This window comes from Crotalus tigris, unplaced genomic scaffold, assembly GCF_016545835.1.
Source record: "Crotalus tigris isolate CLP2741 ecotype Arizona unplaced genomic scaffold, ASM1654583v1 scf7180000017999.2816498, whole genome shotgun sequence".
Lineage (NCBI taxonomy): Eukaryota > Metazoa > Chordata > Lepidosauria > Squamata > Viperidae > Crotalus > Crotalus tigris.
Window position 1 is genome coordinate 1,700,006 of NW_024096765.1, and position 18,872 is coordinate 1,718,877.

Sequence of the window (18,872 nt, forward strand, 5' to 3'; positions counted from 1 at the left end):
GTGATGGCGCCCACGCTTTGGAATCAGCTCCCCCCGGAGATTAGGACCGCTCCCACCCTGTTGGTCTTCCGTAAGCTACTTAAGACCTGGCTTTTCCAGCAGGCCTGGGGTTTATAAAACCTGACCCCTGGATGATTGTTTTTGTATTGTTGTTTGTTATGTTTTATGTGTTTTTTATTGTTAGCCGCCCAGAGTCCTTCGGGAGTGGGGCGGCTTATAAATTTTAAAAATAATAATAAAAAAATAATAATAATTTTATTAAGAAATATGCCTTGCAAAATGCATCTATTAGGGGAGTAAAGGAGCACAGACAAGGAGACTTGCTCTGGAAAATATGGCTGGATATCCAGGTGGTGCTTTTTTGCTGGTCTTAATCTCACACTGACACGCAGATGGGAGAAAATGAGTTTGGAAAAATGAGAGACCGAATAAGGCTGCAATTGATAAAAGATTCTTCATTTCTCTGTATTTTACACACACTTCTCTGTATTTTACTCTCTCTCTCTTTCTCTCTCTCTCTCTCTCTCTCTCTCTCTCTCTCTCTCTCTCTCTCTCTCTCTCTCTCATAAAAATGGTACACAACCAATTTCACTTAGGAATGAACCGAGATGGCACCCCAAAGGACACAGCTATTAAAAAAACAAGAATTACCTATTTGTGTATCCAGGTATGATTGTGGTATTCTTCTTTCCTCGTGATTAAGTTGATAAATGCACATTTTCTTAAATGAACTGAGAGATAAATCCTAAGAAATGAAATTATATATATATATATATATATATATGTTCCAATATCTCGGGCTGCCACAAAGAAGAGGGAGTCAAGCTATTCTCCAAAGCGCCTGAAGGCAGGACAAGAAGCAACAGATGGAAACAATCAAGGAGAGAAGCAACCTAGAACTAAGGAGAAACTTCCTGACATTGAGAACAATTAACCAATGGAACAACCTGCCTCCAGAAGCCGTGAATGCTCCAACACTGGCAGGTTTTTAAGAAGAGACTGGACAGCCATTTGTCCAAAACGGTGTAGGATTTCCTGCCTGAGCAGGGGGTTGGACTCGATGACTTCCAAGGTCCCTTCCAACTTTTATTACTATTACTATCGATCATCGCACAGTCAGCCAGATGTTCAGACTGGATTTGGCATTTTGTCTACCTATCGAGTCCTTACCCAGGACCTGGGATAGGCAGATGTGGGTGTTTGATGGTATTACAGATATCGTCGCAGGATGGAAGCAGTTCCTAATAAGGCTGCCTTTTGCAATTGACTAATAGCGAATTTGTCAATGCCAATGGTGTTCAAGTGGTGCTCCAGTTGTTTTGGGATTGCACCCAAGGAGCCTATGACTATTGGTACTACCCTTGCTTGCTTTTGCCACAGTCTTTCTATTTCTATTTGTAGGTCTTTGTATTTTGTTATCTTCTCCAGTTCTTTCTCTTCTATTCTGCTATCTCCAGGCACTGCCACATCCACTATCCAGACTTTTTTGTCTTTCTTATCGACAATTGTTAAGTAATAGTAATAGTAGTAAAGTTGGAAGGGACCTTGGAGGTCATCTAGTCCAACCCCCTGCTCGGGCAGGAAACCCTACACCATTTCGGACAAATGGCTGTCCAGTCTCTTCTTAAAAACTTCCAGTGTTGGAGCATTTACTGCTTCTGGAGGCAAGCTGTTCCACTGATTAATTGTTCTCACTGTCAGGAAGTTTCTCCTTAGTTCTAGGTTGCTTCTCTCCTTGATTAGTTTCCACCCGTTGCTTCTTGTCCTGCCTTCAGGTGCTTTGGAAAATAGCTTAATTCCCTCTTCTTTATGGCAGCCCCTGAGATATTGGAATACTGCTATCATGTCCCCCCTTGTCCTTCTCTTCGTTAAACTAGACATACCCAATTCTAGCAACCGTTCCTTATATGTTTTAGCCTCCAGTCCCCTAATCATCTTTGTTGCTCTTCTCTGTACTCTTTCTAGAGTCTCAACATCTTTTTTACATCGTGGTGACCAAAACTGGATGCAGTATTCCAAGTGTGGCCTTACCAAGGCATTGAAGAGTGGTATTAATACTTCACGTGATCTTGATTCTATCCCTCTGTTAATGCAGCCTAGCACTGTGTTGGCCTTTTTGGCAGCTGCAGCACACTGCTGGCTCATATTTAAGTGATTGTCTACTAGGACTCCGAGGTCCCTCTCACAGTTACTACTATTGAGCATGGTGCCACCTATGCTGTACTTGTGCATTTGGTTTTTCTTGCCTAAATGTAGAACCTTGCTTTTTTCACCATTGAATTTCATTTTGTTAGTTAGTGCCCAGTGTTCAAGTCTGTCCAGATCCTTCTGTATCTGAAGCCTGTCTTCTGGAGTGTTGGCTATTCCTGCCAGCTTGGTGTCGTCTGCAAATTTGACACCCCAAAGTCTGGGGTGTTATGTTGCAGGTGCTTGTCTGTTTGAATTCTGAAGTCCCAGAGCAGTTTAATTTTATCATTTTCTATGACTTTCTCTATTTTATGATCCCACCAGTTTTTGCTTACAGGCAAATGATATTTTTTGCAGATCTTCCAATGCACCATTGTTGCTACTTTGTCATGCCGCTGCTTGTAATCAGTCTGTGCAATCTTCTTGCAACAGCTTACCAGGTGGTCCACTGTTTCTTCAGCTTCTTTGCATAGGCGGCACTTACTGTCTGTTGCTGTCTTCTCAATTTTGACTTTGTATGCATTTGTCCTTAAGGCTTGGTCTTGTGCAGCCAGAATTAGTCCCTCGGTCTCTTTCTTCAATTTTCCTACTCTTAGCCATTGCCAGGTTTTATTATTATCTGCTTTCCCAGCTATTTTTTTCATGTATTGGCCATGTAGTGCTTTGTCTTCCCATGCCTCTATTCTGTTCTTCATTTATTATTATTATTATTATTATTATTATTATTATTATTGATCATCGCACAGTCAGCCAGATATTCAGACTGGATTTGGCATTTAGTCTACCTATCGAGTCCTTACCCAGGACCTAGGATAGGCAGATGTGGGTGTTTGATGGTATTATAGATATCGTCGCAGGATGGAAGCAGTTCCTAGTAAGGCCGCCTTTTGCAATTGACTAATAGTGAATTTGTCAATGCCAATGGTGTTCAAGTGGTGCTCCAGTTGTTTTGGGATTGCACCCAAGGAGCCTATGACTATTCGTACTACCCTTGCATGCTTTTGCCACAGTCTTTCTATTTCTATTTGTAGGTCTTTGTATTTTGTTATCTTCTCCAGTTCTTTCTCGTCTATTCTGCTGTCTCCAGGCACTGCCACGTCCACTATCCAGACTTTTTTTGTCTTTTTTATCAACAATTGTTAAGTCTGGGGTGTTATGTTGCAGGTGCTTGTCTGTTTCAATTCTGAAGTCCCAGAGCAGTTTAATTTTATCATTTTCTATGACTTTCTCTATTTTATGATCCCACCAGTTTTTGCTTACAGGCAAATGATATTATTATTATTATTATTATTACTACTACTACTACTACTACTACTACTATATATATGATCAAAATTTGGATGCTTGGCAACTGATTCATATTTACGACGGTTGCAGTGTCCCAGAGTTATGCGATCCCCAGTCCAGTGATCAAAACTCAGACGTTTGTCAATTGATTCACATTTATGATGGTCGCAGTGACCCTGGGTCATGTGATCCCCTTTTGAGACCTTCTGACAAGCGAAGTCAATGGATAAACCAGATTCACTTAACAACTGTGTTACTAATTTAACAGTGGTAGTGATTCATTTAACAACTGTGGCAAGAAAGGCCATAAAATGGGGGCAAAATTCCCTTAACCACTGTCTCGCTTAGGAACATAAATGTTGGGCTCAATTGTGGTCATAAGTAAGGACTATCTCTAATTGATTATAAGATAAATTTTTTTCCTCTCCCCCCCTTTTTTTTCAGACAAGGCTCACAAGTCCCACTTTTAACTGAAAATAGTTGTAAAAGAAAACTTTTACTATTATTCTAGAATATCATGCCATTTTCTTGGGGGTAATTCAGCACTAGTGTGGTAAATCTGTGACCTGATTTGCATTTTCTAATTGAATTGCTATCAGGTTTCTTGCAAGACTGAGCAACTGAAAAAGGAGGGAAAAATCAACCTTGAAATTTTCAGTTTCAAAACATCATTTCGATGATGTTTGTGGGTTGGGAAAGGGATTATTCTATAGGGCTGTGAAGTATGAAAAAAATAAGTTGTTGATCATTTAAAATTTATTCAAAATAGAGTCAGTTCCAGCTTTGGAAATGGCACTGCAAGGCAAACAATTCACTATATTATCTTCCATTTTAAATTTTCCGTGAGTTGAGTTCACACAATATTCTAATTTAGGCTAAATTGGGATAGAAGTTTTGGAAGTTCAGCATTCTTATTTATTTTATTTTTATTTATTTATCAAATTTATTTGCTGCCCATCTCACAGTTCAGGTGACTCTGAATGGATGTGGTTCTATGGGAACCCATCCACTATCTTAGCATGTTGTTTGAATCAGGTTATTAACTTAGCCCTTTGTCTGCTCAGGCTTCACATGTTTGGTGTGGTGGAATCTCAGCTAGACTGGAGCAAGGTGTAAAGAGGGAGTTGAGTTTAGAGTCTTTGCACTCCAGAAGGCAGCACAGGCCTGACCTCCTCCCAAATCCTTGAGACCTTATCTCACCTTTCCTAAAGGAAACCCATTAGAACTGAAGAAGCTTCTTGGATGAGAAGCAAAATATTTTCAAAGAAAAAAATCAAGAAAGGCTAGTTGCCTTTTGGAAAAGCACTTCTGGGACAACCATGACCTGGCTGGTTGAAAATCTCCATAGACATTTTTCCTAAGGGAATAACAATAGCAATAGCACTTAGACTTATATACCGTGTCAACGCTGCAAATATTGTATATTCTTGCTTTTGACAATATGTAGAATTGTCCGGTAATTATGGGGTTAATACAGAGCAGAAGGGGGATTGGGGGTAAAGCCTGGGAAAGAAATAGGAAGAAAACATTTGACCTTCACACTAATTGGATAATGTGAGATATGACGGCTAATTTAGGGATGGAACATGCTGATAATTTAACTGCTCAGAGGAAGAGAACTTAGTTCCTAGCATCCCTCCATTGTGCCTGTGCCGATATTTTGTAACAATAAAAGACTTTTAGGAAAATAAATGCCTGGAAATTCTTTGGAATGTTTTATTAGCTGGAACCACAACATCCCGCTTCATACTGCTTTTACAGCCCTCTTAGTATATTGCCTCCAACAATTTGGGTCCTCATGTTACCCACCTTGGAAGGCTGAGTCAACCTTCAGCTGGTCCGAATTGAACTCTGGCAGTGAGCAGTGTGCTAGCCTGCGATACTGCATTCTGGTGAGATTCTTGTAATATAGGTGAGTAGCAATAAAGCTTCTGCTTGAGACTATTCATCAGTGGCTCTGGCTGTTTTTATCTGACATTATGTGAACATAACAAGTATTTTACGTATGTCCCAGACAAAGGCCATCTAGCAAGAATGTTTTGTACAGTCAAGGCAAAGGAGAATGGGTTTGGAGGATTATGTGTGGTAAAACAAAGCCAGAGGAGAAGCAGCAACCATCAGCATCATAGAATCACCGAAGTGGAAGAGACCATTTATATCATTTAGTCCAACCCTGCAGAAATACAAATAAAATCATCCATGACTGATGATGCCCCAGTGTCCCCTTGGAAGATCCAAAGGGTAAATCAGGCAACATAACTAAGAATTAACCAGGGCATCAGAGCTAAAACAAACCAAGGTCAAAGAAGAGACAATATCTCTGCAAAATGTTACTGTTTGAGTGAGGTTCAATACACTCTTTCTAGCCCTTCCTGCTTTGTCTGTGTGTGTCTGTGTGTGTGTGTGGGGGGGTGGCCATGCCAATTGGGAAGAATGGAGTAGAAGTCTCTGAGAAAGGCTGATAAAGAACTGGCGAATATAGTTAAGAACTCACGACTACTAGAATGAGAAAAGATAAAAGAATGTGGCATTTTGTATCAGATACACACATTCTAATGCAGGGGTGTCAAACTGCCACCCTGTGGACTTGATGCATCATGGCGAAACCGCGCCCACCCCATTGCCAGCAATGGCAAAAAAGTCACAATATGTCAGGACACATCACATGACATTGCAAGTTTGACACCCCTGTTCTAATACATATATATAGAACTGGACATTTGGAAATAACCACACAGTGTCACCTAGACAGTGAGATGGGCAGTATCTAAATTTGATAGTGAAATAATACATACATACATACATACATACATACATACATACATACATACATACATATTAAATAAATGTCTGTAATTCGTGTAATAATGTCAGAGCGAGTAAGACTATGGGGAAATATTATGTGCTTGCACTATGGACCGGCATATTTTATTCCTTCCTATAATCTTTTACCATTAGAGCGATTGTAGACATCTTTCCCCATATTTGAACCCAGAGAACAATCCTGTCTGAGGAAGAGAAAATATAGCTTGCTTAGTCTCCCAGAAGTCTGTGATCAATTGGGAACTTGAACCTGGATCATCTCCTTAGTAGTTTAGTATCTCCTCTAACACAGAGGTCCCCAACTCCCACTCCATGGACCAGTACTGGGCTGCGGCATGCCAGCAACTGGTCCGCACAAACAAGTAAAGCCCCATCAGCGGGATGCAGGCAGCACACAAAACCACGTACTCTCCGGGCCACAGAAAAACCTCTCTCCATGGAACCGGTCCCTGGTGCCCAAAAGGTTGGGGATCTCTGCTCTAATACACCTCATTGATTATGTTTCTGACCACAGCCTATCAGTGATATAGTGAGGCTTGAGTGAGATGCTCTCAGCCTCCAGTAGCTGTCATCCAGAAAATGTGATTAACTGCAGGTAGTCCTCAGGAAATGACCATAATTGGGACCAGCAATTCCATCACTAAGTGACATGGTCGTAAAGCAAAAAAAAAAAAAAAATACGTGCCTGCTCTGACTTATGATGGGAGTCCCAGCAGTTCTAGTTATGGTCATCAAACTAATCCCACACAGTCATTAAGCATGACATCATGCAACCAAGACTTAGGACTTCCTGTCAGCTTCCCCCTAGCCTAGGCTTTGCTTGTTGGAAGTTGACAGTGAAAGACGCACAGGATTGCGGGATGCTGCAAAGCATTGTAATTGCACACCAGTTGCCAACTGCACGAATCACAATCCTGTGACTGCAGAGAAATTTTGGGCTCAATTGTGATCATAAGTCAAGGACTACTTTTACAGTGTATTATAAGGATGTGTTCTCAGCTGTCAGCTGGCTCTCAACCAGCTCAGTTCTGAATCCTAATATGAATTCAGCCCTTGCGTAGTCTTAAACAACAGGAAGAAGAGCAACGGAAATTTCATTTGTATCATCAAAATGTTTACAAACATTTGAGAAAGACCTAGCTGGAAGGAATTCAAATTAGTCCCCTCTTTAGTATCTTTCCAGAAGACGCTGAAGACAAATGTACTGGGAAGTATTTGGAAATTAATATGAATAAAACTATCCATTCTTAACCCCATTTAGTAGGCGTTTTGCTGGAGGAACTTTTAATGGAATTAAATATCTTCTTGTTGTAAACCAGCAGCCCAAATTCTGGACTACAAAAATCTGATTAATAAATAAATAATTCTACATAGATACAAAGGAAACAGAAGGGGGAAATGTTTTTTAAATATATTAAATCTATATTATAGGAAATATGTGCATAAAGGGTTGTTAATACATTTAAGGTATGTAGAAAAAACAGTCCTATCTTGCAATGGCTGTTGAGCATATTGCTTTATCTCTAACTGCCGAAAAACAATAGAACAGATTTATTCCCTTGGCAAGATACACAGGGTTCAAAATTTGAAAAGCAATGGGATTTTGATTGGCTAAGGTTTTAATTTTGCTTTCATATCTCATGGGTGGGCATCTATGGTGCTTTTAGGACCTGTGGACTTCAACTCCCAGAATTCCTGAGCTAGCGCTGGCTCAGGAATTCTGGGATTTGAAGTCCACAAGTCATAAAAGGGCCATAGTTCCCCACACCTGCAAGGATCCTGAACATCTGTTTCATTTCTTTTACAGACAAACTCTTGGTTTACTCATACATGCAGGAAGTTTTAAATACAGTGAAAATTCAAACTCCCATGTTGATGACACACAATAATAAAGTCCATGAACTTGTCATTAGTCTTCTTTTCCTCTGTGTTTTCCACTTCCTCCAACTATAAACTAATAAGGCTTTTAAAAAGTGATGTGAATATTAAAAAGCTACAGTTCTCTCCATCTTACAGCAGAGCTCAGATTGCATTCATTTGATACACAATCCCAACAGAATATTTTGCTAAATCAAAAGGCACACTACAAGTAGCCCTTGACTTATGAGTACAATTGAGCCCAAAATTTATGTTGCTGAGAAAGTTAAGTGAATTTTGCCCCATGTTACAACTTTTCTTGCCACAGTTGTGAATCACTGCAGTTAAGTTAGTAACACAGTTATTAAGTGAATCTGGCTTTCCCATTGACTTTGCTTGTCATAAAAGGTCATAAAAGGTAATCACATGAACCTGGGACACTGCAATTGTCATAAATTTGAGTCAGTTGCCAAGCATCTGAATTTTGCTCTCATGACTAGGGGGATGCTACAATGGTCATAATTGTGAAAAATGGTCATAAGTCATTTTTTTCAGTTCTGTTGTAAATTTAAATGGTCACTAAATGAACTCTTGTAAGACTACCTGTAGTACGTATTTCTTTCGTAGGGATTGGGGAAAGTCTTATATACAATAGTTCACAAGAGCAAGATTTGAAGCAAAATAGGTTCAGATACGTGAGATACATGACATAAAAATAGCTCAATTCAGTGTCAAAATGCATTACAATGAAATCTTCCTACCTTAATGAATTGCCTTCAACTCTCTTTCTAGATGAAATAAGTTTATAGTAGTTTTAGGCATGTAATATTGTCCAAATGAGATTTATCTCCAACCGGATTTTCCAGCCAGAGTGTCCGGCTTTCTCTTCTTTCTAACTTATGGCCCTTTGGAAAGATAGTTCCTTCCGATGATACTTGGTCAAGTCCCTCCCATCCATAGTTAATGTATGGATCATACAATGGATATTCCAAGGATATAATCACAGTTTGTAAACATCTCATGTTTTTTGCCATAACAAGTAAACAGAAATCATGGTAGCAAAAATACTGTTTTATCCACAGTTATGTTGGCACCAGGCCACTAAGACTTGGCAATGTTCCCATTGTTTAACTATAGTTGTGTAATGTTCTAGTATCATGGTCATGTACCTTAATATTTTACCTTGTTTAATAGACTATGGAAATAATCTGTTATTTTTTTAAAAAAAAAAATAGGTTAATTATTGTGTCAGGTTTCTCTACTTGCTTAGCCCAAGAGGCTCCCAGCTCAGGGTTCAAGGATGATGCTATTTGGAGATGCAAGTATGAATAAATTTATAATAGCATTCATATTTCTACAGACCACTTGTCCTTACCACTTAATTGGCCAGGATAAAAGAATAATAGAATAACACAGCTGTAAGGGACTTTGCAGGTATTCTAGTCCAATGCCCCGCATAAGCAGGAGATTCTATACCCGTGGTGGTGAATCCATGGCAAGTGTGCCAGACTGGGCACACAGAGCCCTTTCTGTCAGCACACACACCAGAGGGACATTCCCCTCCCCCTCTCCACGTAGCCTGACTAGTGGGAACTGGAGAGGGCAGGGAAACCGAATCCAGCAGCGCTCTCGCGGGAACAGCTGTGAGAGCTAGGCGGGGAGAGGGGAACATATAACAGGAGCAGGTTTTGGCAGGAGTGCAGCGAGAGAGCGAATGAGCAAGCAAACGGCCTTTGGAAGCGATGGTGGGCATGCGTTTGGAGAAGACAAGTAGGACGTGAGCAACATCGAGCTGGCCATGCCCACCCTGGCCACACCCACCCAGTCTGCCATGGCCACCGTAGCCACACCCAGTGGGCCATGCCCACTCGGCACCCGCGATACACAAGTGGGTTTTGGGTTGCAGTTTGGGCACTCAGTCTCTAAAAGGTTTGCCATCACTGTTCTATACCATTCCAGACAAGTGACTGTCCAGTCTCTTCTTAAAAGCCTCCAGTGATGGAGCACCAACAATTTCTGAAGACAAACCATTCCTCTGATTAATTGTTCTCACTGTTAGGAAATTTCTCCTTGGTTCTAGGTTGCTTCTCTCCTTGATAAGTTTCCATCCATTGTTTCTTGTCTTGCCTTCTGGGGCTTTGGAAAATAAGCTGACTGTATCTTCTTTGTGGCAGCTCCTCAACTATTGGAACATTGCTATCATGCTAATCAGTGGTGAGATTCAAATAATTTAACAACTGGTTCTCTGCCCTAATGACTGTTTTAAATATTAAAAAACAATATACCGAAATGTAGCTTATTATTTCATGCATTTAAAATAAATAAGAACAATAAAAGAGATACACAAAAGTAGATTATGTTATAAGAGTTTTAAAATATTAATAAAAAAATATTAAATAATATCTGACAAAAACAATAAAACTGTTATTTAAGATATTTCCAAATTGCTTCTTGATTGGTGTCCTCACTTGCAATTTTCTTCACTTTTATCCGAGCCTCATTGACTGGGTCATTTATCCTTAACCATCTTTCCACTGTAGGAATAGGATCCCAGTTGAGGCAAGAGGCCGTGAGGCTCGTCATGCTGATCATGCCAATGCTGCCACTTGTGGCAGGAGGCCACGCAGCGCATCACACTGATCGCGCCAGTGCCACCCCTCGCGGTAGGATGCTGTGTGGCTCTTTGCACCAATCGCACCGGTGTCACTGCTTTCAGCAGGAGGCTGTGCGGTGCATTGCGTTGATCATGCCGGTTCTGCCCCTCACATCAATTGGGGTGATGAGCCTTGCAGCCTCCTGCAGCAACCAGTGGCACCAGCATGATCATTGCGAAGAGCAATGGTATCCTGCTATGAGCAGTGGCAGTGACATGATCAGCGCAATGTGCTGCATGGCCTCTTGCCACAAGTGGCAGCATGAAGAGCCATGTGGAATTCTGCTGCAAGCAGCAGCAGCAGCATGAAGAGCCACATGGCATCCTGCTGCGAGCAGCAGCAGTGGCACGATCAGCGTGACGAGCAATGTGGTGTCCTTCTGTGAGCAGCGGCAGTGGCACGATGTGCCACATGGTGTGCAGCTGCAGAAGAACTTAGATTTATTCATAACCGGTTCACTGAACTCAACAGAAAATTAGGTATTGGTTCTGCCAAACCGGTGCGAACTGGCTGAATTTCACCACTGTCCCTAATCCTTTTTTTCAGTAGACTAGACATACCCAATTCCTGCAACTGTTCTCCATATATTTAAGCCTTCAGCCTCCTAATCATCTTTGTTGGTCTTCTCTGCACTCTTTCCAGAGTCTCTACATCTTTTTATGATGTGGTGACCAAAACTGGACGCATTATTCCAAGTGTGGTGTTACTAAGGCTTTATGAAGCGGTACTAATACTTCACAGGATCTTGATTCTATCCCTCTGTTAATGCAACCGATATCACAATATCTGTTAGAAGGTCAGAGATAATTCCTACTAAACTGAGTGTCTCTCTGGAGTATGTATTTTTCTCGTGTTATATCTGAAAATAAAATAAGTAACAGTAGCTAAGATCTAGTGTCAGTCTTGGACAAAAGGATCACACTTAATGGTCTTTTCTTCAGTCAATATTTTAGGAGGGGAAACATGAAAAAAAATGTATGTTTGGAGAAAAAAATAAAGGTTATGGATTTGCCAACCTTTAAGCATGAGGCTGAATTTTGCTTTGGGATTGTGTGGCTGCTGGATGGACAGGAAATATTGTACAGGTGAAAGAAAAAATGGATTCAATTAAATAACAACATACCCAAAAGCCAATGTCCCACAGTGACAAAAGTGAAGCTGAAAAGAGGTTGGATGTACAGTATATCTAAATCAACTCTGAAGTACTTCCAAGAAAGACGGTTACGTCATAGACTTTAATATAATTGAAAATTTGCAGTGAGAATACATGTAGTCCTTGACTTACAACAGTTCATTTAGTGAACGTTTGAAGTTACAACGGCACTGGAAAAAATTGATGCAATAATCAGGCTGCATTTATCATAACAGCATAAATCTGAACAGTCTGCCTTCATACAATTTTATCATGCGCTATTGAAGTTTCAAATCAGAATACATTTGGTTGGCGTATTAATACACAAATGTGAATACCTTGTTTGTTTGTTTGTTTATTTATTTATTTATTTATTTATGAGACTTATATACTGCTTTAAGTGCAAGCACTCTCTAAGCGGTGTACACCAGTAAGCAATGTATATATATATTTACATTGCCCCCAACAATCTGGGTCCTCATTTTACCTACCCCAGGAGGATGGAAGGCTGAGTCAACCTTGAGCCGATGAGATTTGAACCGCTGACCTGCTGAACACAGTCAGCTAAAGTGGCCTGCAGTACTGCACTCTAACTGCTGCGCCACCTCGGCTCTGTTAACAGTACTCTGTGCCTCTGTTGTATCCAACTGACCAAAATGATGGGTAATTTTACCTCATGATTGCTCTCTAAATGAGGGATTTTTCTCTTTAGCTATTTAATTATACAGTAGTCCTCAACTTACAACAATTCATTTAGTGACCGTTCGAAGTTACAACAGCACTGAAAAAGTTACTTATGACTGTTTTCCACACTTATGACCATTACAGCATCCCCATGGTCACGTGATCAAAATTCACAGATGCTTAGAGACCTATTCATATTTATGACGGTTGCAGTGTCCTGGGGTCACGTGATCAGCTTTTGTGAACTTCTGACAAGCAAAGTCAATGGGGAAGCCAAATTCATTCAACAACTGTGTTACTAACTTAACATCTGCAGTGATTCATTTAACATGCTGGCAAAAAAAAAGATTGTAAAATGGGGCAAAACCCACTTAACAAATGTTTCAAGTAGCAACATAAATTTTGGGCTCAATTGTGGTCATAAGTCGAGGATCCCCTGTATTTCTGAAGTAGAAGAATTCTGCAAAGAAGAGTAGAGACGGGTTCCAAATGCAAGAATAGAAAGACTCTTAAACTATTAACATAAAATGTTTGAAAGCACTTATTTCTGCCAAAAGAAGCATTATAGGTAGACCTCAACCTATGGCTACAATTGAGCCCAAAATTTCTATTGCTAAAATAGAGACAGTTGTTAAATGAATTTTGTCCCATTTTGCCCCATTTTGCCACAGTTCTTATGTGAATCACTGCAGTTGTTAAGTTAGTAACATGGTTGTTAAGTGAATCTGGCTGCCCCATTGACTTTGCTCAAGTTTCCACCTTCCATTATATATTCAAGATGGACAGTATTTAATATTTATTTGTCATGTACATGTAGGGGTGTGGGTCTATACATATGTTGTACATAGTATGTTTAGGTGTGTGTCATGTATATGTTTTCACTTGAGAGTGGGCAACTAAATTTCATTTTTGATGTGTGCCGTTGTGCCCACAGTAAAAAAATGACAATAAAGGTTATCTTATCTTATTAGAACAGTGGTTCTCAACCTGTGAGTCGGGACCCCATTTGGGGTCGAACGACCATTTCACGGAGGTCGCCAAACAACGCAGTCTGCCATTTTTCTCCCCCTTTTCCTTAGCTGTGCTACTCCCTTTTATTCTATTGGCTTTTGAAAGCCAATAGAATAGACTCTCTTGAATAGAGTCTAATTCTATTGGCTTTCAAAAGCCAATATGAATTGTCCAGGCTGTCTCTGCCCTGCTGAGCCTGCCAAAAGTCCCATTCTGCAAACGGTGCTGCACCAGTTGAGTAGTCCTCGACTTACGACCAGTTGAGTAGTCCTCGACTTACGACTGGTTGGGGGTCGTGGCATTAAAAAGGTTGAGAACCATTGTATTAGAAGGTTGCAGAAAATGATCACATGATCCAGAGACACTGCAATTGTCATAAATATAAATTGCCAAGCTTCTGAATTTTGATCACATGATCATGGGAATGCTGCAATGGTTGCGTGAAAAAACAGTCATAAATCACTTTTTTCAGTGCTGCTGTATCTTTGAACGATCGCTAAATGAAAAGTGCTACCTGTACACAGTTTGGACAGGAAGGGTATCCAAAGTTCGGCACCTGCCATATTCATCATTCTCTTATTTAGAATGTACAAACGAAAGCATATTAAATATGCATTTAAATTTTCAGAAGGATGTTGTGTTCAACTGTCCATGATGTCAGCCCCTACTGACATTCACTTACTGAATAAGAGAATAGAATAGAATTCTCATTGAATCTTACAGTGTGATCAAGTTGAGATGCAACGTTATGTTTTTTATTGATAGACTTATATTCCTTGAATTATCCAAAGCTCTCTGGTTTTTTAGCCATCACCATATACTTTTGTAGGAAATTCCATAATTCACCTATGTTCTCTGTGAAGGACATATCTTATTCTTGTCTTGCCTTGCCTTGCCTTGCCCTGCCCTGCCCTGCCCTGCCCTGCCTTGCCTTGCCTTGCCTTATCTTAATCTGTTCTGAATCTCTTCCCTCCTGCTTCGAGTAAAAGCATAGGGCCATGATACGATATGATGGCAGCTGGTGTTTTTACGTGTAGCCAAGAATGAAACGCCACAGTCATAGCATTCTCACTGGAATACATTATCACCGAACGAGGTCGTAATTTAATATAGATGCGCTGACATAAAACAATTCACTCCTACACTCTGATTGAAAATAATTTTTCATCAAGTCACCTCCTATAACTATTCTTTGCACTATGCCAGACAAGGGACATTTCCTTAAGCTTAGTTCAATTGCTAACTACTCACTCTTAAGCTAGTGCATACTGACATAAAATATGATGCTACCACTGCCCATCTCTATTTTGCTTCAAGAATATCTTCAGCTTCTTGGATGAGAAACACAATGTTTTCAAGAAAAAAACCAAGAAAATCCAGTTGTCTTTTGAACAGCACCTTTAGGATAATCATGAGCTGGATGATTGAGAGTCTCCATAGATACTAGTAGACCCAAAGGTTTCACCATCTATCAAAATGAGGCAACTCCAGCCTGCTTTATGTATGTGTATTGAGAAGTGTGTTGGGGGGGGGAGATATATATTTATTTATTAAATTTATATGCCACCCATCTCAGGGTCAAGCTGCTCTGAGCACCTTATAACATCATAAAATCAAAACTGCAATCATTTAAACATTAAAAATTAACAGACATTGGATGTTAAGAACTAGTATATAGGTGAGGTGGACCTGTAGTCTTCCTTTTAGTCAACTGAACACTTCCAGTGGGGAAAAAACCCATTGGAATATCCCCGCCAGATCAGGTGGGGCAGGCCAATTCCATTGGGATGAGATGGGTCCTTGGGTAGCCTGGTCCCAATATGGATGCCCAATCAAATTGGGGGTACTTTCAAATCTGCCTTTTCCCAAAGTCTACAGATCAGCTACCCAAGGGGCTTTATGGTGAGTATGTGTTTAGTGCTATCTTTCCAAAAAGCACTAGAAAAGTACTTTTTTACTTCGTGGTGATGTAAAAAAAGATGTAGAGACTCTAGAAAAAGTGCAGACAAGAGCAGGGGACTGGAGGCTGAAACATATATGTCTAGTTTAATGAAATGGGTATGTCTAGTTTAATGAAATGAAGGAACAGGGACGACATGATAGCAGTGTTCCAATATCTCAGGGGCTGCCACAAAGAAGGGGGGGGGTCAACCTATTCTCCAAAGCACCTGAAGGCAAGACAAGAAGCAATGGATGGAAACTAATCAAGGAGAGAAACAATGTAGAACTAAGGAGAAATTTCTGACAGTGAAAACAATTAATCAGTGGAACAACCTGCCTCCAGAAGTTGTGGGTGCTCCATCACTGGAGGCGTTTAAGAACAGCCATTTGTCTGAAATGGACAGCCATTTGTCTGAAATGGTATAGGATTTCCTACCTAAGCAGGGGGTTGGACTAGAAGACCTCCAAGGTCCCTTCCAATTCTGTTAAATGTTTATACTAATCAGCCAGACCATGGATTAGTAGGATATGGGAGTTCCCTCATAAAGCAGAATACATTCTCCTATTTGATTAGCCACTTTATTTATTTTATTTTTATTGGCTTTGATTTAAAGAATGCCCAACTCTAGTTGCCTCTGGGCACTTTGCATCATAAAAAGGCAAAACAATGGAAGGCAAACAGGAACAAAAAAGAACATTGCTTCTGAAGGCTTTGTTCACAGGTAGTCCTTGAGTTACAACCATTTGTTCAAAGTTACAATGGCACTAAAAAGGGACTTACAACCAGCTTCAGACTTAACAGCTGGTCTTTGGACTTACATCCTTCGTACCATCTGACATTCCGTAGTCCCGTCATCAAAATTTGGGTGGATTGGCAACTTGCATGTATTAAAGATGGCTGCAGTGTCCTGGGTCATGTGATCCCCATATACAATCTGCCCACGGACTTCGAACAAGCAAAGTAAATGGGGGAAGGTGGATAGACTTAATGACTGCAGCAATTCATTTAACAAGAGTGACAAAAACAGTCATAAAAATTCTTCTTTTTATTCGTAGCAATGGAAATTCTGATCCTAATTGTGATCCTATGACCTAAGTCGAGGTCTACCTGTAGACCAGGGGTGTCAAACTCAATTTCACTGAGGGACGCATCAGCATTGCGGTTGCCCTGGGAGGGCCAGGTGGGTGTGGCCAGAGTGGGTGCAGCCTACTGGGTAGGCATGGATGGAGTGGGTGTGGCCTACTGGGTGGGCGTGGCCAGTTCTACATCATTCATGTCAAGGGTGCCTATGGGGGCCTGGGCAGGAGTGGGACAGATCTGAGGGTCTCTGGCAGAAGAGGGTGGGACCGGGGCAAGTGCCAAGGAATGGTCCACCGGGGCAAGTGCCAAGATGGCCACCACAAAATTGTACATTGGCTCCCGGCTGGCCTGGGCCAGGGCCAAGGCAGTGGAGGCCGTTCCCTTACTGTTTCCAGGATGGCTTTGCGAGCCACATGAAACCACTTCGCAAGCTGCCTCCGGCCCCGGGCCTTGTGTTTGACATGTCTGCTGTAGACAATGCCCGGCTGGCTTTTCTAGGGACTATGATTATTTTTACCTTGTGTCTCTTTGGTTGTGATTTCTCTCCCACCCAGTAACCTGACCAAACTTTTCCCCTCTTTCTACAACCTGGTGCTCCAAAGTCATCACCATAACTTTTGTCCGTTCCAAAGGTATGCGTACCTGTTTGGTGGTGTATATAGTCCCGTCATTCCTCACCTTGAAGTCCAAGCTGTCACTTTCGTACGGCGTTCCCTTGCTCTCCGAGCAGCCGCTAACTTTCACTGGAAAGGGAGGCAGAAGAGATAAGGATTAATCATGCTGTTGTTATTAGCATCATTAGTGTTATCAGTATGCTTATTAAGGGATCAGTGTTGGAAAATTCTGAACAGAGGAGCATAAGCAGGAAGAAAAAAAACAACCCACTAAATTGGTCCCTCCTGTGAGAATTTACAACCTACATTTTTGACATTAGAGGAGAGAAGAGGACAGCAAGAATAGAATAGAGCTGGAAGGGACCTTGGAGGTCTTCTAGTCCAGCCCCCTGTTCAAGCAAGAGAATCTATACCATTTCAGACAAGTGACTGTCTAGCCTCTTTTTAAAAATCTGCAATGATGGAGTGTCCACGATTTCTGGGGGCAAGCTGTTCCAGTGGTTAATTGTCCTCACTGTCAGGAAGTTTCTCCTTAATTCCAGGTTGCTTCTCTCTTTGATCAGTTTCCAACCATTGTTTCTTGTCCTGCCCTCTGGTGCTTTGGTGAATAACGTGACCCCCTCTTCTTTATGGCAGCCCCCTCAAATACTGGAACACTGCTATCAGGTCTCCTCTATTTTTCTTTAGACTAGCCAAACCCAAGTCCTGCAGCCGTTTTTCGTATGTTTTAGTCTCCAGGCCTTGGATCATCTTAGTTGCTTTTCTCTGAATTTTTCCCAAACTCTCAACATCTTTTTTGTGATATGGTAACCAAAGTTGGCTGCAGTATTCCAGGTGTGGCCTTACTAGCAGTTGGATATTAGCTCTGTATTTTCTTTCCATTGGATATGAGAATGTAATAATGATATTTTTCACACATTCTAGCTCAGAACTGGCTAGGAGAAGAAGGTCACCAGACACATGAATCCCATCCCCTAGGACCTCAGATCCTAAATATTTTTTTTTTATTTTTGCATTCAGCAAGATATTGATATGGAATGGAACTCTTGTTATAAGGTAGTCCTTGACTTACAACAATTAATTTGTTTGTCAACCTCCCTTGCATGGTTGTAGTCAAAATTCAGGCCTGACTCATATTTATGACAGTTCCAGTGTCCCGGATGTCAACACTGCAATGACCTTGGCTGAAGCCAAGTGATCAACTTTTGTGATCTTCTGGCAAGCAAACTCAATGGGGAAGTCCGATTCACTTAAAAAATGTCTTAGTTAATTACTTCAGTGATTCACTTAACAACCATGGCAAGAAAATCATAAAATGTGGCAAAACTCACTTAACAACGGTTTGGCTTAGCAATAGAAATTTTGGGGCTCAGTTGTGGCCGTTAAGTCGAGCATTGCCTGTATTTGACTAATCTCAAATAATTAGAACAGAGTGGGATATAGTTCATATACTAATGGGCCGTGGTGGCACAGTAAATCACTTAAATTGCTTAAATATGAGCCAGCAGTGTGCTGCAGTTGCCAAAAAAGCCAACACAGTGCTGGGCTGCATTAACAGAGTGATAGATTCAAGGTCATGTGAAGTGTTAATTCCACTTTAC

General features: G+C 40.9%; 1 protein-coding gene across 1 annotated transcript in view; it reads right to left on the bottom strand.

Annotated features, from left to right (window-relative positions):
* Positions 1-18,872, bottom strand: part of CDH4 (cadherin 4) — a 929,395-nt gene that overhangs the window by 318,377 nt on the left and 592,146 nt on the right. Inside the window, exon 3 of the mRNA XM_039346507.1 lies at positions 17,300-17,400. Within this exon, the coding sequence (XP_039202441.1) occupies positions 17,300-17,400 (101 nt within the window). The remainder of the gene's footprint in view (positions 1-17,299; positions 17,401-18,872) is intronic.